This window comes from Diachasma alloeum, unplaced genomic scaffold (assembly GCF_001412515.2).
Source record: "Diachasma alloeum isolate Michigan unplaced genomic scaffold, Dall2.0 Dall_scaffold_00352, whole genome shotgun sequence".
Taxonomy (NCBI): Eukaryota; Metazoa; Arthropoda; class Insecta; order Hymenoptera; family Braconidae; genus Diachasma; species Diachasma alloeum.
The window spans coordinates 182,044-200,807 of NW_021680491.1; the positions used below are offsets into that span (position 1 = coordinate 182,044).

Here is an 18,764-nt window from a genome sequence, read left to right on the forward strand (position 1 = left end):
ACACCATTACATATCCTCCACGCTACCCTTGTCATCCCGTCTCCCCCTTCTTTCCAGATCTCATTCTCTATCTCATCCTCTCCTGTCGCCTTTCCCCCTTTCAGCTTCTTTAACACCACTTCCACCTCCTCGTATGATAAACCGTCCTCTCCCTCATCCCATCCATCCCTCCTACCCTCCCCTAACACTCTCTATTCTACTCCTCCTAACAGCCTCCTAAAATAGTCCTTCGATTCCTCCAACCCGATCCTTTCGTTTACCTTCTTCTTTGTTTTCCTCTCCCTATTCACAACCTCCCATACTCTCCCCTCCTCAACTGCCCTCCCCACCTCCGCTTCAAACTTTGCCCACTCCTCCTCCTTCTTCCTCAGACATAACTTATTATAATCCCTTTTCCTAACCCTATACTCATCCCTCGACACTTTCCCTTTCCTCGCCTACCTCAGAGTCCTTCTCACCTCTTTCTTATTCCCCTGGCACTCCACGTCCCACCAGTCCCCCCAACGCTTCCCTTTCCTTTTCATCTCGCTCTCTATCCTACTTTTGATCTCCTTCACCCTTTCCCTTACTTCCTTCACCATCTCATCCACCGAACCCTCCCCCCATTCCATCTTCTCTAATTCTCTTCTCAGTTTTTCTCTCTCCTCTCTCTCCCAGAAAGATACCTTGAGTGACTTCCTACTTCCCTTCGTTCTGGGTCCCCCTGCCCTCCTAGACTCCTCTCCTTTCACCGTTACCAGCAGTGGGAAGTGATCCGAATTACATTCCTCTCCCACCACCATACTTTCCACTATTCCCCTCTCCCTATCATCCGTCAGTACGTAGTCTATGACCGTCCTATTTACTCCTTCCTCTCTTGTGAACTCTCCCTCCTCATCCCCCTTGTGGTTTCCATTCAAAATCGTCCATCCCGTTTCGTCCAGCGCTTTCACCAGCATTTTTCCCTCTTTATCCACCTCCCTCTTATCCTTAGACCTTCTTGACTCTCTTCCCCCCCTTCATCATCCTCCACCAGTCCCCCTTCCGTCCCCGTCGCAGCATTAAAGTCCCCCCCTATCATTACTATCTCCTCTCCCTTTCTCTCCATTTCTTTCTTGACCCTCTCCATTTTCCTGTCCATATCCCTATTTACATATACCCCTATTACTCTGCATGTTTCCTTCCTCAGTCTTATCTTTCCCTCTATCCTCCCCTCCGTCTCTTTTCCTTCCTCCTCCACTCCTTCCCACTCTTCTCCGTCGCTCAACTCCTTCCTTATTCCCATCAGCATTCCTCCCTTCGCCCTCCCTTTCTTATAATCCCTTGCGGCTAGTTGTACTTTCCACCAGTACCCGTCAGGCAGTCTCTCCTTCACCCTCTCCCAGCCTGCCTTTTCAGTCCAAGTCTCCATTAACACCAAAACGTCCCCTCTCCTCATCCTCTCCCAAAAGTTTTTGTCTTTCCTTTCTAATCTCCTCACATTCCAAAAAACTATTCTCACTCCCTCCTTTCTTCCCGTTTCGATCCTGCCCCCCCTTCCCTACTGACTATTTGATCCTCCCCCCCTGGCTGATCGATCAGCTCTGTCTCCATCTCTCCATTATCTACCTCCTCTGTCCTGTTACCCACCCTTCTCTGGCCCTCCCTTCTCACATCCTGCCATTCCTCATCCCTCTCATTCCATAGTTTCTCCGTTCTTTCATCGATAATCCACCTCTCTCCATCAATCCACATCATTCCCTTTCCCACCCTTACTCTCCTCCCTTTCCTTCTTTCTATTCCTTCTACGCGCTCCAGCCTCCACTGCATCCTCCTTTCCATCCACGTTAGATCGTTATCCAGCCTCTCTGGCCTACCCCTCAGTTTCGCCCTACCTTCCATCACCTTCCTTTTCTGACTGGGGTCCTCCAGCTCCACCACTACTGTCCCCCTCCCTTGCCCATCCTTTCCCCCCAGTTTTCTCATTCCCTTCACCCCCACCTCGACCTCCAACACCCCTGTCAGCAGTTCCACAACCTCCTGTCTTCCGTTCCCTTCTCCCAGTTCAATCTTTCTCACCACCAAATTCTTACTTCTCCTCTCCCTTTTCCTTTTTTCCTCCCACAATTCCAGTTTCCATACTCTTTCCTTCAGTTTCTCATCTTCTCTGCACACCTGCCCCCCCCTCTCCCCCTTCTTCCTCTTTTCCCAACTTTTGTTCCCCCACCATTTTCTCCAGAGCTTCCACCTTCTCTGCTTTTCTTTCCAGCGCTTCCAACCCCTCAATTCCACCGACCTCCTCCTCTTACTACCTTCGCTATTCTCCGACCTGTTTCCCCTCCTCCCGTAATCCTCCATTTCCTCCTTCTCCCATGCCTCCAGCGACGACAGAGATCTGGTTCTCCTCCCAATAACCCTACCAAACCTCTCTAGCCTCTCCAAATTCGTGGGACTCCCACTCTTTTTCTTCCCCACCTCTGCCTCCCCGCCCCACTCTTTATCAGAAAGGCCCGACAACTCTATCGAAGACTCATACACGGTCTCATTTTGGCCTCCACTATCCTGCTCATTCCCCTTCCCGCTCAAATCTTCCGTATCCTCCTCTCTCGCCCCTCCTTCGTCGCCACTACCCGCTCCCCCCTTCCCGCTCGCCGGTATCTCCATCGACCTCGACGACACCACCACTGAGCGGAACAAATGACTCATTTCCCTTCCTTATCTTTCTCACCTGCTCTATCGACCTGTCCGATCTTTAATTGCCCTTATCACCGCTTCTCTCTATCTGTCGCTACCTTCCCCTTTCCACGTCCTGTCTCCCGCCAAAACAACACCTATCCCCCTCCTCCCCTTCACGCCAAGATCAACCTAGCTCTTTCTCCCCTGAAGCCACCCCTAAATATCCCTCCAATCTGTTGTATCCCCCTTCACCACCCTCTCTCCCTTACACCAATTCTCCCTACACCGCCCAAGCCCCCGCGCTTTCTTCCTTTTCTCCCCCGTTCACTCCGTGCCAAGCTAACCTCCAACTCGCCCACCACACTTTTAACCCTCCTTCACCTACTCATACCCCAAACACACCACTTTCACACCCCTTCACACACCACTCCTCCCTTCTTCCACCCGTTCCACCCTCTGCCCACCCACACAACCTCTAAGCCTCTTCAAAAGAGCAAAAAACCCAAGCACTGTATATACCTGCCACACTCTCCTCGCAGACCGGAAACGGAAGTCCTTGAACAGATTCAATTATCGAATATTAATTAATAAAATAATTATTCTGATAGAATTTAATAATACTTTGGCCCAAACAAAAATAAAAGAAAGTATAAATAATAGTAATTTAATACCAAAAGGCATCTATTGTGGAAAATCCACCGTGTACGTGATTTAAGTCTACAAGACCTTTGAAACTGGATTATTTTGGGAAAATAATTTGAAAGTTGAGTGAAATAATTAGTTTAATCTGGTTTCAACGTCACAGACTTGAGTATAATTATTAGCTACAATATCGCAGCGGAACGAGGGTTCCCGAGTTCAAATCTCGGACTTGACATTGAAAAAAAGAATTTTTTTTTTCACTTGTGACGAGGCAGATTTTAAAGATTATCACTCTTCGTGTGTAGTGATTTTTGTTTAAATTCAGAATAACAGTTGGAGTCTCTATTGACTCAGTAAGCTAGGCGCATCAAACAGGTCTTCCATTTATCACGAGGTAAAAATCCGGAGATTAATTCCCTCGCGCAACTACAGGGTGTTCCATAGCATGTAACCAAAGTAAATTGCAAACAACTTGGATACAATAAAATGTAAATAATTGTTCTTTTTTTATTGTACAAGGAAGTTTCGGCAAATTACAATACAATTCCTTCCAAGTATCCGCCATCACTTGTACTACAGAACACTATCCTGCGTTCGAAACTGGTATAGATGCACTGTATTGTGTTTTTATCAACAGCTCGGATAGCATCCCTAATTGCATCTTGCAACTCTCCCACCGTCGTCGGATGCTTCTCATAGCACTTGTCCTTCAGAAAACCCCATAGGTAAAAATTGCATGGATTTAAGTCCGGACTGTAAGACGGCCATTCCATACCCCCATGGGCATACTTAGGGTAACCCAAGCCTAACACACGAGTGCCGTAAACGGAAAAAAGTATTTCAATTACTCTAGCAGTCTTGTGTTAGGCGGGACCATCTTGCATGAAGTAGAAATTCTTGACTAATTGATTTTTTCATGCCCAAGGAAAGAAGTTCTTCTTCAAGAACTCACAGTAAATATCAGCACTGATTGTCGGACTCAATAAATTCCAGGAAAATACCTTTTATTGTGATTGCTGCCCATGCAATGACTTTTTTCGGGTATGAAGACTTTGTTTCAATAACGTGAGGTGAGTCAGTCCCCCAAAAGCGAAAATTTTGTTTATTTACTAAGCCACTTAAGTAGAAATGTGCTTCATCCCAGAAGATGATATTCTGTGCCTTCATTTCCTTGAATTCAAGAAAATTATGAAGTTCTTGGCAAAATGGCACACGGCGAGCCATCGCCTCCTCACTTAAAAATTGATGTACAGAAATTTTGTAGCGATGGAAGTTTAAAAACACTTTCAAGATGCGGTGAAGTGAAGTTTTTGAGACTTTCAAGGTTTGAGAAGCCTTTCGGAGAGTATCTGGATATTTTTTGAAATGTTCTTCAGTTGTGCGGACAACTTCATCCGTGGTTACAGTACGTGAAGGACCAGGATGCTCATACCTTCTATCGTCTAGTGTACCGTACTGATCAAATTTCTTAATTATCCTGAAAATACCCATAATTGGTCGAAAAATGCGTCAATTCTCAACAAAAGAAAACAAAGTTTTTTGGTTAGTTCATTCACTTTATTTACCGTTTGAGACTCGAATCAGACACTCCAGTGTGTATGCTATACTTAGAATGAAATACTCTTATAGCTGCAGTAGCTGAATTTCCTTTTCGGTAATATGATTTGATGAGGAATGATTTTTGTTCGATAGTTAAATTTTCCATTTTAGTGCTGCAATTCCCGAGTGACTGAAGCATGAATGAAATTTGCGGAGAGTCTCCACTTCAACCATATATTAGACTTTAGATTGCACTGTCACCTGGCGGTATTCTACGCAATTTCCTTTGGTCACATGCTATGGGATACCCTGTATTATTTATTATCAATCATTACTATTGAGGGGAGTCTCTGGTAACTGAATAAGCTAAACCTTGTGAAGTCGTACTGTACGATTGTGATGAGGTGTAAATACGGTGCCTCAGAACCCTTTAATTCTTCAAGAAATCCAACTTAAATACCTTATTGTTGGGGAGAGGGAGTAGTTCAGTAAGAATAAAGAGAGGAAGAGTATCGAGTAAGTCAAGATTTCTCTATTTTATAAACATGATATTCAATTATTCGAGAAAACAAAAATAAATGTGATAAATGCGGGTCGTCACCCAAAATAATAATACAACTGAAGTAATACTTTCGTTCGCTACGAAAAATATAAAGAAAAATAATAACCAAGATAGTAAACATAATAACAATTTCCACAGAATTCCGGTCCAACAGACTCTATACAAACTCAAAATAATAATGACCCGAAGATAATTAATGAATTGCTGTCCGGAGAAACAAGAGGCTTGGTTGTAAATTTAATAATTCACCAATGGTAAATACACGCTTTGCAGGTCCGTAGACACAACGTGGGCTTCCACTATGCCTCGTACCGGCGATACTAGTCGAGATATATTTCTCTCTCCTTTGCTCCTCCGGAGAAGAATTATAAAGAATAAAACAAAATACAACCACAAGTCCAAATTATGAGTATCTCAGAAAATTCTCTTATCGCTGCCGGTCATTTCTCCCTAATGTTTTGCCGCGGAATATCGCATGGATCGCCTGATCTAACATCTAACATCTCTCGTATCAAAATTGCATCGACTTGGATGCCCTCCGCGGTTTCAAGATGGAGTCGATTGTCTCCGTAACAACTAATAATTTCTCCTGTCAGAGAAGCTGAAGCTGTTTGACGGTAGAGATGGAAGTGATGAGAAAGGCGGAAATGATTATTACCCTCTCGATCACATGTATCTTGCTCCATTTCTCTTGGGCCTTGACATTGGCCCTGAATTCAAACGATTAGCCAATCCCGGCCTCATTTGCATATTTCGCCGGTCACGTGCTGCGGGGTGGCGCCATCTATTCATCTTAGGTGAATTTTCATGCCAGGTGGTATGTGACGTCTTTCTGGAGATGTTTGTCGCCTCATGGAAGAGTTTCGGGTATTGTGTAGGTATTAGATTAGGTTGGGTGGACCCCGTAACGTGCTGCGCCCTATTGATGTAATTCAGGATATCGGGGTATCCAAATCACTCCGCTGGCAAGGTTTTGACAGGTGTGAATAACTCGGACGTGGGAATGTGAAGGTGTGATGCTTTTATAGTGTTTTATAAGGTCTCTCGTTGTTGTAACTCGTGCCCTAGGCCCCGTGATGGTCCTCTGCAAAGCTTAGTAGTCCCTCAGTGATGTAGGATGAGCCAAAACTATCCATCCATACTATATTATTCGGATTAAATTATGTTTTCTCCACACACGTCCAATCAAGGAAAATAAGAATCCCTTCGTCCACACTTTTTATACAAATATTTAATATTTAAACGTATCGGGAGTTGATCAGCATCACTTTTGACTGATTTATCTTATACCAATCTAATTCTTTCGCAAAAACGAAAGAATTACATTCGAGCCTTAAAAAGACATAGGAAAGTGATGACTTTTATTCTCACCATTTTCGACGATTTTCATTCTTGAAGAGCAATGTCTTGCTAGAGCAATGTGATGTTAAACTTTCGACTCTTTCTGCAATACCTTGCGATGCATGTTGATCAGTAGACGTTCAAGTCAACACTGTATTCAATGTTGACGATCATTGCTTAGTTATGGTTACGAAACAGTCGAAACCTTTTCGATAGCGTCCATCATTCCATTCACTGTCCTTAGCAATTACTATAAAACCATATTTGTCCATATTCCAGCAGGTTGAGCACAAATCTCTGAATTGTGTATATGACATTAATATTCACATGATCGTCATAAATATATTTTAAGTTCATCTCATCTTGACGAAAGAGTATCAGAAAATTTGTATTATCACGCACCAAATGTTTTGGGATGCGAGCGTAAGTCTGACAGGGATAGAAACAGTGCACATCTTGATGGCGCCCCATACAAAAGAATGCTCGCATATTGTCGTGTTTTTCACAAGCAACATCATCAAAGATTATGATGGAATTGGGGTGAGCATCCCCAGGTTTGATCACCTCCTCATGATTGCTGAATGGAAAATATTCAATTACTTTTGTAGATTCGGACAACTGTTTCAAAAACTGATATTTTCGTTGGATTAGCGACTTCGAATAGACACAAACATTTTCAAATCTCAATCCATTTGGAAGAGTGATGAGTGCGAACAAGACATTTGTTTTGCCACTATTTGACGGACCACATATGACTGCATGCACGCTATTCGGTAGAAGAATTCTATGTCGATTTTCTCCCCCACCCTTCTTTTGCTGAACGATTTGATCAAAATTGATGACAGAGAGTTTCACATTTTGCTTCTTGAACTTCATCTTGACAACTGCCACAGCAATTATAAATACGCGGTATTTATATGAGTTCTGTCAGTGGTTGACAGACCATGGCTACGTGCAAACGTAAGAGAGAGTCAAATGGTGATGGTTTTTTGAATAAGGTGATTAATAAATTGCCAGTGGAATTACATGTACCAGGTTATCAATACTGTGCACCAGGCACGAAATTAGCCAAAAGATTGGCTCGTGGTGATCGTGGGATAAATCGTCTTGACGAGGCCTGTAAGGAGCACGATATTGCCTACTCTCAGAGGAAAGATAATCTGCCTACTAGACATAAAGCTGATAGCATCTTAGAAGAGCGAGCTTGGAGTCGAGTGTTGGTGAAGGACGCTGGTCTTGCAGAAAAAGCTGTAGCTTGGGGGGTGGTAAACAGCATGAAGGCTAAGAGAAAACTTGGTATGAGTGCACGCAAAAAGAGGAACCCTGACATAAAAAAAGCGAGAGGACTGCAAAGGGTCATAAGCTGAAGAGAGGGACTGGACGAGTTAAAAAAAGAAAAATTGGAGAGGGTAGCAAGCGAAGGAAGAAGAAGATCCCATTGCGTCAGATTATTGATGCTTCTAAAGCCTCGGTGCTCCCAGGAATCGATGCAGTGAGAACAGCATTGAAGGGTGCACGTCAGGCTGTAAAACATGCTCGGGGGAAAAGGGGAATTCGTCCCTTGCCTCGCATCCTCCCTGTTCCTACGAAAACCGATAGAATTTTGCCTGCTTTCCTCATCCCTCTCTTCGCTGGACTCAGTGCTACAGGTGCTTTGGCTGGAGGTGCTGCAGGTATTGCAAAAGCTGTCAATGATGCTAAGGCTGCTAGGGAAACCCTTGAGGAGAGTAAGCGACATAATCGTAGTATGGAAGATATTGCTCTTGGCAAGGGTTTGTATTTGAAGCCCTATAAGCAATGCTCAGGACTCCATTTGAGTCCAAAAAACTTGTAAAACCACCACACCGAGCTCTCACTAATATAGATATACTAAAATTTGCTAAAGCAATGAAAATTCGCCATTTTCGAGGTGTGTCTATAAGGAACGATATCCCCAAGAATGGTCCCCGAAAGCAGGAGTCTGCTGCAATAAATCTCGATGATAGTGAGGGACCTGGCACTCATTGGGTTGCTTATAAAAAGAAGAATAAATATATCAACTATTTCGATAGCTTTGGCAACTTGCGGCCACCTCAAGATTTAGTAAATTATCTCGATGTTAGTAGTATCTCTATATAATAAAAAAATCTTTCAGCCTCAAAATTCAGGGGACGCCCCCATCCCTGGCGGGTCTCAAGGGTCTCAAAGGTCTGAAGGGTCTAGAAGGTGTGGAGGCCCTCGCTTCCATGGGTGCCCATGGGGGGGTTGCGCTTATAGGGGGGGTGCTCTCTATATAACAAATATAAGACTAAGGGTCATAGGGGTTCTACGGGTCATAAGGGTCATAGGGGTGCTACGGGTCATAAGCGTCACGAGGGTCATAGAGGTGCTAAGGTTCATAGGGGTGTTAAGGGTTATAAAGGTTATAGAGAGGCTAAGGATCACAAGGGTCACGAGGGTCTCCAGGATCTCAAGGGTTATAGGGGCCCTAAGGGTCATAAGGGTCATAGGGGTGCTAAGGGCCATAAGGGTCATAGAGGGGCTGAGTTATGAGGGCCACGAGGGTCACAGATGTACTAAGGGTCTTAAGGGTCACGAAGGTCATAGAGGGGCTGAGTTATGAGGGCCACGAGGGTCACAGATGTACTAAGGGTCTTAAGGGTCACGAAGGTCATAGAGGTGCTAAGGGTTGTAGGGGTGTTAAGGGTCATAAGGAGACCCTTAATACACACACAATCGACAGCAAGCTCACATTCGTCAACCACGTTCAGCTTGTTACGTCCAAGATTAATGCTGCTTTCTACCAGCTCTACAGCTTGCGTAATTACACTGATGTACCTCTGCGGCAGCTACTTGTCAATGCCCTCATTTTCCCTCACATTCTCTACTGTGTTGCAGTGCTTCAGTGCGTGGGTTCTGTGCTTGACCTCCAACTGCAGCGCCTAATACAGGACTGTACCATTCGTCACTGGCCTGCCTCGTGACGCGCCTATTTCTGCCGCTAGACGCAGCCTAGGCTGGCTGACTATCTCGGACTATAGAGCCTCTGCCATTGCATCTATCATGCATCACGTGCTGAGAACTGGCAAACCTGCATACCTGGCTGAACTTTTCTTGGCCTATACCTCCACCAGGCCACGCCGCCAGGTGCTGGTTCAGCAAGCCCTGATTGTCCCTATCGGACAGATACCTTCCGGGCTGCTTTGGCAGTTACTGGCCCTGAGATTTGGAATAGAATTCCCGCCTGTTTCAGGGATTTGGCCTTGCCTGCATCCTTTAAGCGCCAACTGGGGTGCTGGATGCCTGCACGCGAAGCGTTGGCATCTTCTTGCTCGTAATCTTCTTCATCTTCATCATCGTCTCCACCGGAGTGCTTCTCTGCTTCCTGCTGGTCTTGCTGTGCACCTGAACTCACCTTTTCCTTTGTTTTTTCATGCTTTTCTCTGTATATTGCTTTTTGCTTTTCCTTTTTGTTTCTGTCTGCCCGTTATGTACTTTGTTCAATTCTCTAAACAATAAACTCATCATATCTTATCTTATCATTCTCTCTCGCTCTCCCCCCCCCCTCCCTGCCCCCCTTGAAACGCCCATGTGCAATGGAGTACATCAAGGAATACTTCAATGACATCATATATTTGTCTGACCGTCTGTTACATGTGAACCTAGTTCACAGATCTCGTGTTCCGGAATAATCTCTATATATAACGATTTCTCTATGTACATCCAAATGGCCGGCATGAAGGTATCATTTTATTATTTACACGGCAAAACAACTACGATTTCTTTATTATATTTGATGACACAATTTGACTTCACGGGTCTGAATGTAGTACACTTATTGAAATTAAACGGAGAAACTTTCCCCACATCCACAGGTTCCTTTGATATTTGGATTGTTGAAAACAAACTCTGAACTCAACTTTCCTTCGATGTAATCCATCTCAGTGCCTAACAACGAGAGTTGGGCTTTTCGGTCAATTATCACTCGGACACCGTCTTGTAGGACTTCCTCGTCAAGTTTACTCTTTTCGGTAGCATAATCGAGCGTGTAACTCAATCCATTGCAACCTCTCTGTCGTACACCAACTTTTAATCCAATCTGTAAACATTAAACAATTTGGGACTGTAAAAATATGCTTACAATGTCACTGGTGCTGGTACAAAATACAAAGCGAGGTAGGTAATGGTAATATTACCTTTGATCGAATTTGAATAAAATTGCTAGGTACAGCCCTTTCACGTGACCACCCATTCATTGGAAATACTACATCCCTAGAATATACATTTTTGTCAAGATTGTCCGTACGTTTTTCATAGATAATGTTCATAGTAGTCCCCAGTTATTGAAAAAAATGCAAAACCAGCTGTACTACAGTTTAGGAGATTTCGAAATCGAACTGAATATTTTGACCGGGAGCCTGAGGCTTTAAATACCTTTTATTATGGTACGTTCGATAATTGTCCAAAAATTTCGGAAGGGATAAGGATAGCTTGCTGTTTGTCTCTAACATAACGATAGAGAATATTCGAGACGCTTTATATGAATTGCGGAATAATAATTGATTGTGGCTCACGCCACATTTTTTTGTAAAATTATGTACTACATACTTTCTGGGAAATTTAACTGAAAATAATGTAATTTCTAGAAAACATTCCTTATTTGATTAAAAAAATTGATGCAAACAGTTATTGTTGCCTGCATCTATAACACATGTCACTAAAAAAACTTGATAACTTATAAGACTGCAATAAATTAAATTATTTAGAATTTTTTGGAGAACTCTATAGCGACTAACTTTTCGGTCCTATTGTCTAGGGATATACCTTAATCTCCCAAGGTGAATTTCAATATCCCCACTCTACGGCCATCAAAGCGGATTGCTAGCATCCCCACTCGAGCGTCCTACTACGCTTTACTATGCTTTTCATCTTAGAGGGTTAAGAACAGTCAAAGGAGGTGATAGGGTTTTGAGACATTTTCAATATCGATTTGATATTTGTGTGACACAACTTTCGAAATATGACGTCATGACGTGTGGTTGGATTTTCCATAAGGATTCATTAGAGAGTGTAGTGAATTAAAATTTTATAAAGATTAAAATTCAAAACCCACACTCAATGTAGGATCTTACAGAAATAGAAAAACTGCCATCTGCAGTTTCAATCAGAATATCAAATAAGAGCATCCCACTTTCTCCATGAACTTTAATTCGATTGGATAATCCAAAAGCTGTGAAAATAAGGCATGAGGCGAGTTACAACGTTGACTCGGCCTCTTTTCTTTCCCAGGCACCGACAAGATAAATATTTCTTCTCTGAGTATACCCATTTATTTCAATCACCTATCTCCAAAATAATTAGTCATTTGGAAACGCACTGTACTCAAATCACTGATATTATTTGTGTGGACAATTTTACTGAAACTATTTTTATGAGAGATTTGAAGACTATCGGGTCATATTTATTGAGAATTGAGCCATTATATTTATTTGTCGACTTTGATACATAACCTATACAACCTCGAATTTCCATGTATTTTTGCGAAGAATATTAAAATGAGTGGCGACTCTGGAAGAATTCACGAGGAAAATCAATTGTAATCTAATCTCTCTTTATAATAAAAAAAATGGAGGGTTTTAGGTAGTATTATAGGAATAAAACAATAGAACACGTGAATAAATTCAAGACCACTTTATTAACGAAGTAACACACTAGACGCTCGGCGTGCAAGTGAGGTAACGAACATAAAATACTCGCGACGGTGTCGCATGGTATCGAGACCACGAACTGTGGCGTTGGTAAGAGAACACGAGCAGACGTTCTACATTTCCAACACTCCCTCCCGGCTGCTTCTGTTGTCCTCTTCAGATCTCTCCTCTTTAATTTCATATCTCTCCTTCATATCTTGTCTTGATGTTGTAACATGATAAAAATCATGTACTGTTCCTCGTCTGAACTGACCACGGATCATGGGGGGAAAATTAGTATTTTTACCCCAGCGAGAAGTCGGATCACCCAGGGCCACAATTGTCATTTTCTTTATTTCTTTTATTTACTCTTTCTTTTATTAATCTCTCAAATTCTGTCGATCGCGCTCACCGTAGGTTACACTTGAGCTTCGCGACGAGGGGAGTGGAGCGGAGCATCGGGAATGGCTACAAGTCGGCGCTACAACAGATGACGAGTAGCACACCGATGAGCACGCACACACCGAGTTTGGGAGACTCACACCACGAAGGACGTGAGAGACGATCGACGCACGCCAGCAGGCATCTCAGGTCTCTACGTGCGAACCCTCACTACATCACCGATGGATCGGTGGCGCAAGGCCACCCAAGAAAAAAACTCATGCTGTAGCATCGAGGGAGCCGCAGATTATGTTGGCTTATGCGCCATTCAACGCGGATCACCTCCACCGATCGCGAGGCGCAGGTCTCAGTTTTCTGGGATTCATAAATACTGAATAATTACCAACTGAAAATTCATTATTCAAATTTCATTGGGACGCGGATTCTCCGCGCTACCATCGGTTGATTGGGGTGGAGGTAGAAAAGATTTTGAGGTTCCTCGGGGCGATGTACGGCCCCGACGGACCACTCTTCGCTGGGGTTCAGCCATATTAAGTCGCTCTACGCAATTAAAGTTTTATTACGCTCTTTGAGCTTCTTTAAATTGTTAAAACAATTATTACTTTGGTGTGCCCGGATTTTTGGGCCTTTTCCTGACGTCGCGGTACTGAGGGTCCAGACGAGTTTATCCTGGAGTTTCTCGCGTATCAAACGGTGAGCGTGTTTCAATTTGTGAGTGCTCGCGTGATTTTTCGATTCATTTCTCCGGTGGCCATTTTGGACACCGTTTGAGTGTTAAAATTTGAGCCTTTGCATTCGGGACGCGGCGCTCCGTGGCCTTTGGCCTAATTTATTTATTGAGCATTATTTGTTTCATTATTTTTTTTGCCGTTTAACGGTTGGATTGCATTTGGAAATTCTTCAATTGTTTTATTCGTGGGGCCTTCGCGTCGTCGCGCTCTGGGTGATTCTCGCGCACGGTTTGCGTCTTCTACACCCTCGATTAATATTTCGAAAATCTTTGATTTTTTCTATTATTTTTCATTGTCGGATTTCACGAATTAGTATTACTCTGTATCGAGGCATATCGCGTTAAGAGTTCTCTCTCGCGCGTTTCATTGAAATAATTAATTTTGTAATTTCATAAATTCAATTCTTTTCTGAAAACTCATCATTGGTATTTTCAGAGAAATTATTTATTTGGATTGTATCGAGTCTTCGCTCGCGGGAGTCCTCTCCCGCGCATGTAAGAATCTTATTACTATTGTGATAGCGTTTCACTGAATTTTTTTTTATTATTCTGATAAAATACATTTCAATTGTTATTTCCGATCATCCATGGTGTTCAACTGCATTAAAGGTTCGCCCGTTCCCACATGCCTCCGCGGTTTCCTGAGCTGGTTGTGGAACGCGCTTCGACATTGTGACCTTGTCCTTTGAAGGTTAAAAAGATTGACGCCCCTTCGGCATTTTTTCTTTGTTTCCTCTCGTTAATCACCTCCGTACTTATTCGGGTTGAGAGATTCCAAAAGGGTTGCTGAAAGTTAGTGGATGGAAATGCACACGATTTCCCACGTGTGTCGTTGAAAAATACGTCACAATGTATTTCCTCTCCTATCATTGTTTATCTCTCGCCTTTATTTATGCCCATATCTCGTTGTATAAAGTCTCGTCTCTCATCACACACAATCTCATCTCTCCTTTGGTCCCAGATTTCTCCTACTTTTGATCAGTTCCTAAATTGAACAGAAAAGAAATAGTTGACCTCAGTACTCATTCAATAATATTCATTATTCGATCCGTTAAATCTTTATGTAATCCAAAAGAAAGAGGTTTCGTGAATACGTCAGCAATTTGATCTTTCGAACAAACCCATTTAACTACTATTAAACCTGTTTTAACACACTCTTTGATGTGATGAGCTTTAATTTCAATGACATGTCTCAATTTATTTCCACCACTTGTTTCTGGATTAATCATTGCGGCTTTGTTATTACACCAGAGTATCATAGGAAGTAGGGGTTCGACGAGGATCCGTCTCAATCAGTGATGCCAGACGCGAGTCCCATAGCCCCCCCACTCCGCGCCCGTGTACCACTGCGCAGCATTTAGGGCGCCGAATGCCTGGCGCTCTGTTCAAATCGTTAGGATTCGATCGACAACGCCATGACTTATTATTCCATTTGTTTCGTGTTTTGTGTGTGAAATAAACTTAATAATTGTTAGACGATATAATAATAGGTCTTCATGTGATCGATAAAGCAAGGGTTACATGTCACATTGGGTCCAATTTCATGAGGGTCAAACGTCATGAGAGTCACAAAGGGGAGAGTCAAATTTTGCAAGGGTCACGAGGGTCCCAAAGGGGTGGCTAAATTTCACGAGGGTCACAAGGGGACAGTCAAATTTTACAAGGGTCACGAGGGTCCCAAAGGAGTCGCTAAATTTCACGAGAGTCGAATGTCATGAAGGTCACAAGGGGATAGTCAAATTTTGTCAAGGGTCACGAGGGTCCCAAAGGGGTGGTCAAATTTCACGATAGTCAAATGTCACGAGGGTCACAATAGAGCAATTCATTTCCACAACAGGCGAATGTTACGACGGCCATTTTCCACGAAAGTCGAACGTTACAAGGGGATGAGCAAATGAGATAATTGCACAAGGGTCCAACATCGAGAGGGTCAAATAAAAAAAAAGAGAAAAAAAATGAAAAATAATTGAAATTTTTTTTTTTTTAATTTGAAACGCGGTATGGATTTGTATTCTCAGGAAAGATTCAAAATTGAATGGATTGTGGAAGGGGAAGTCGCCTCATTATCACGGAGAAGGGGAACCCACCACAAGCGCCATTCTGTTTGAAATTAAAACGATGTTATGTGTTGAATTTTGAAGTGGAATAGTTCCGGGGCAATAGGAGGAAGGAAAGGTCCAACTATAATAATAGCTTTATTGAATTTTCTACGTTTTAATCATTTGGGGCCCTGAAAAGGGCCAACCGGCCGTGAAAACAACCATTTTTTTCAGCTGAAAAAGAGCTACAACAAAAAGAATTATTTCAAGAATTAAAAATGCCTCAATCTATTCTTACAGAAAGTAAAACGACATAAGTGAATGGAAACATCATTAGATGTTGATAATCAATGTACAAAACGAAACAGTGATTATGGCGGCTCAAAAGCGTCAACTTACTACCAGAAATAAATTGGATATTAACGGAAAATGTTGGGGAAGACCGTTCAATTCAGTGAAATTTCCTTCGAGTACAAATTATCTGAATTATATAGATCAAGGTGACTTTTCTGCACTTGGAAAGTTCTACAATTAATATTATGACACTGATTAGAGGATCGTACCTGACAAATGGCATTCACACATTCAGTACCGAGTTTAGTACGCTTAATTTTAATATCAGTTACGATTGAAAAGATACGTTCCGTTTCTGCATTGGAATGAGGCAAACAAAGAACGATTCTTATAAGTTTGCTTAAATTAGGAAATATCAATTGATCAGAAAAATCTTTCAAGTTACAAATATCGCTCCAAAAATCATCTACCGGCTGAGAAAGCGCGTTTTCTTTACGGAAGTGTAGGAATGAATCAGGCAACTGATACCACTCTAATGCTAATTCGGTTTCATCAAAATTATCAAAATGAGAAGCAAGTTCAAAAATTACCGAAGAGGGAATTCGCTTCTCACTATCATCCAGTGCGGCTTCGGGATTTAGAAATTTCAAATTCTTAACGATTTTATGATTGTATGGTAAACATTTCCTCATTTCAACTATCGCGACAATATAGAATTGTAAACAACGTTTACGAAAATATTCAGCAATTAGTGCAAGGAAGGTACTAACAAGTTTTGTGCATTCTGGATCAAGGCAAATATCATCCAGCTTCAAGTGGTGATAGGGATGATCAACATTAATTGAAGTTGTAAAAAGATCGTCAACGATATTTCTTTTCAGGAAATTCCGTGCAAGAGTACGAATCAATTGTTCACTGTTTTCAGCCAATTTATGCAACATAACTTTACGTGAATGAAACAGAGCATTAAATTTAAAAAAATTTAAAGAATATTTCAAAAAAAGAAAGTTCGCTTTTGTGCAATCGTCACTCATGAACTCGAAAATCATCTTCGCGGTAGTATCAGTTTCTTCTAATACAACTCCCTGAAAAAATAATTTTAAAGCATCCCAATTACATAAAATACGCGTGACACATTGATGAAGACATAACCATCTTGTGTTCGATAAACTCAAAATTTTAAATTGTTCTTGTTCAAAAAAAAGTTTGATATTCTTGTAAAATCGCACAACGCTTTGCGCTGTTGCAAAAATACCTCGATACACCTCTAATCAGTTCTTCAGGTTCTTTGGGCAATTTTGCACATGCCTTTGACGCGATAGCAGACGAATGACAAATACAATTCATAACCACAAGTCCCGGTACTTCTAATTTTAATCTACTTGCAAAAGAATTCTTTTCACCCAGCATTACATTAGCATTATCAGAGGCCAAACCTTTGATATTTGTTATTGGAATTTCTTTATCGTCTAATAATTTTTAAAAAGAAATGTCAATTTTTTCAGCAGAACCGTCAGTTGCATCTAATTCAATTAAGTCTAATAATTCTGTTTTTACTTTATTATCTACGGGTGAAACATAACGTGCGAAAACACAAAGAATTTTCGTCTTCGAAATATCAGTGGTTTCATCTACTAGAATTGAAAATTTATTCTCTTTTAAAATTTCAACAAGAGTATGACTAGCGATACGAGCAAGAACATTTTTTATTACACTTGTGCACTTGGTACGCCCCAGAGACAAATCACTGGTGATTTTACTATCAGGAAATGCTCTCTTGAGAACCGGAGTTAAAATCATCTATCGAACTAATGGCTACATTGTTTTCTGCAATGTAATTGAATAGAAGAATTTCCGCAGTCTTTACCGATTTGTCGTGTTCTGACATTATACTACCCGAACTAGGCTGAGCCCCAGACTCATTGACAGTTTTGTGACACTGGATGATGTTTGGCTTGATGACATTTTCGCGATGTCTCTCAGAATTTGCATGTCTCAGTACTTCCGTTTTTCCGGCAACAATCGCTGTATTAAATCCAGTACAAAAAGCCCTAAATTTATCAACTTCAACGCTTTTGAGCCAGCCACTAGACTCTGAGAAATTTTTCCACGATTCTTGGAATACTTTCTTCCTTTTTCCTGCTGGAACACCGATTTCCACTGTTTTTGGGTTGTTTTCCCTCTTGAAGCTACGTCCTCCGACCATTTTCAACAAATTGCACTGATAATTGCACTTAAAATACGAACAATTGCACTTAAATTGCACTTCACACACGATAAATGCCTAATCGTGGCTTTACACCTAATGACCTTTCGTCCTATACCCAACTGGGATGGCGATTGTATTTTGTTTCTCATCGTGTTTACATGCATCAATCGGTGTCTCAATATATATGTCATGTCACCCGAAAATACAAGTTAAACTACCCATCATGTTATTTACTATCTATCGTTAAATTCGTCCTTAAATATATTAAATCAAGCATGCATATTTTGTATCTGGGGAATACAAAAATACAATTAGGTATATGGGGAATAAAGAAAATAATTTTTCATTCATTTTTTGCAAAATTTCATTTATTTTACTCGGATGTAGAAAATTACTTCCGGAATAATATCTCGCGGGAGACATACCAGGTTCCGCGCATGCCCATGCCTCATGAGTGCGCGAAGGAGTTGCGTACGAATATCCCATGCGCCGGGGAGCTGCGCACGAAAATCCCACGCGTGGGATTTGCGCCCGCATCTGTCATCACTGGTCTCAATGAATTGTAAATTGATAACATTTCTTGACTCGCCTCGCTCATCACAACATATTCGGCTTGGCAGGTCGACAGAGCTACATATGTTTGTTTGTGTGTCCTCGAGATTATTGAATCTTCAAACAATTTTATTACAAAACCACACGTAGTTAG

At 41.9% G+C, this 18,764-nt stretch overlaps 2 protein-coding genes across 2 annotated transcripts in view; both read right to left on the reverse strand.

Annotated features, from left to right (window-relative positions):
* Positions 1–486: 486 nt before the first annotated feature.
* LOC107040982 lies at positions 487–961 on the reverse strand (the record flags this gene model as incomplete). The annotated part of the gene is given in 1 exon segment (XM_015261321.1): positions 487–961. A coding segment is annotated over 1 exon segment (452 nt), but the record flags the coding sequence as incomplete, so codon positions are not given.
* A 9,350-nt stretch (positions 962–10,311) lies between these two features.
* Positions 10,312–18,764, reverse strand: part of LOC107040988 (iron-sulfur cluster assembly 1 homolog, mitochondrial) — a 76,748-nt gene continuing 68,295 nt past the window's right edge. Inside the window, exon 3 of the mRNA XM_015261329.2 lies at positions 10,312–10,796. Within this exon, the coding sequence (XP_015116815.1) occupies positions 10,542–10,796 (255 nt within the window). The 3' untranslated portion in view covers positions 10,312–10,541. The remainder of the gene's footprint in view (positions 10,797–18,764) is intronic.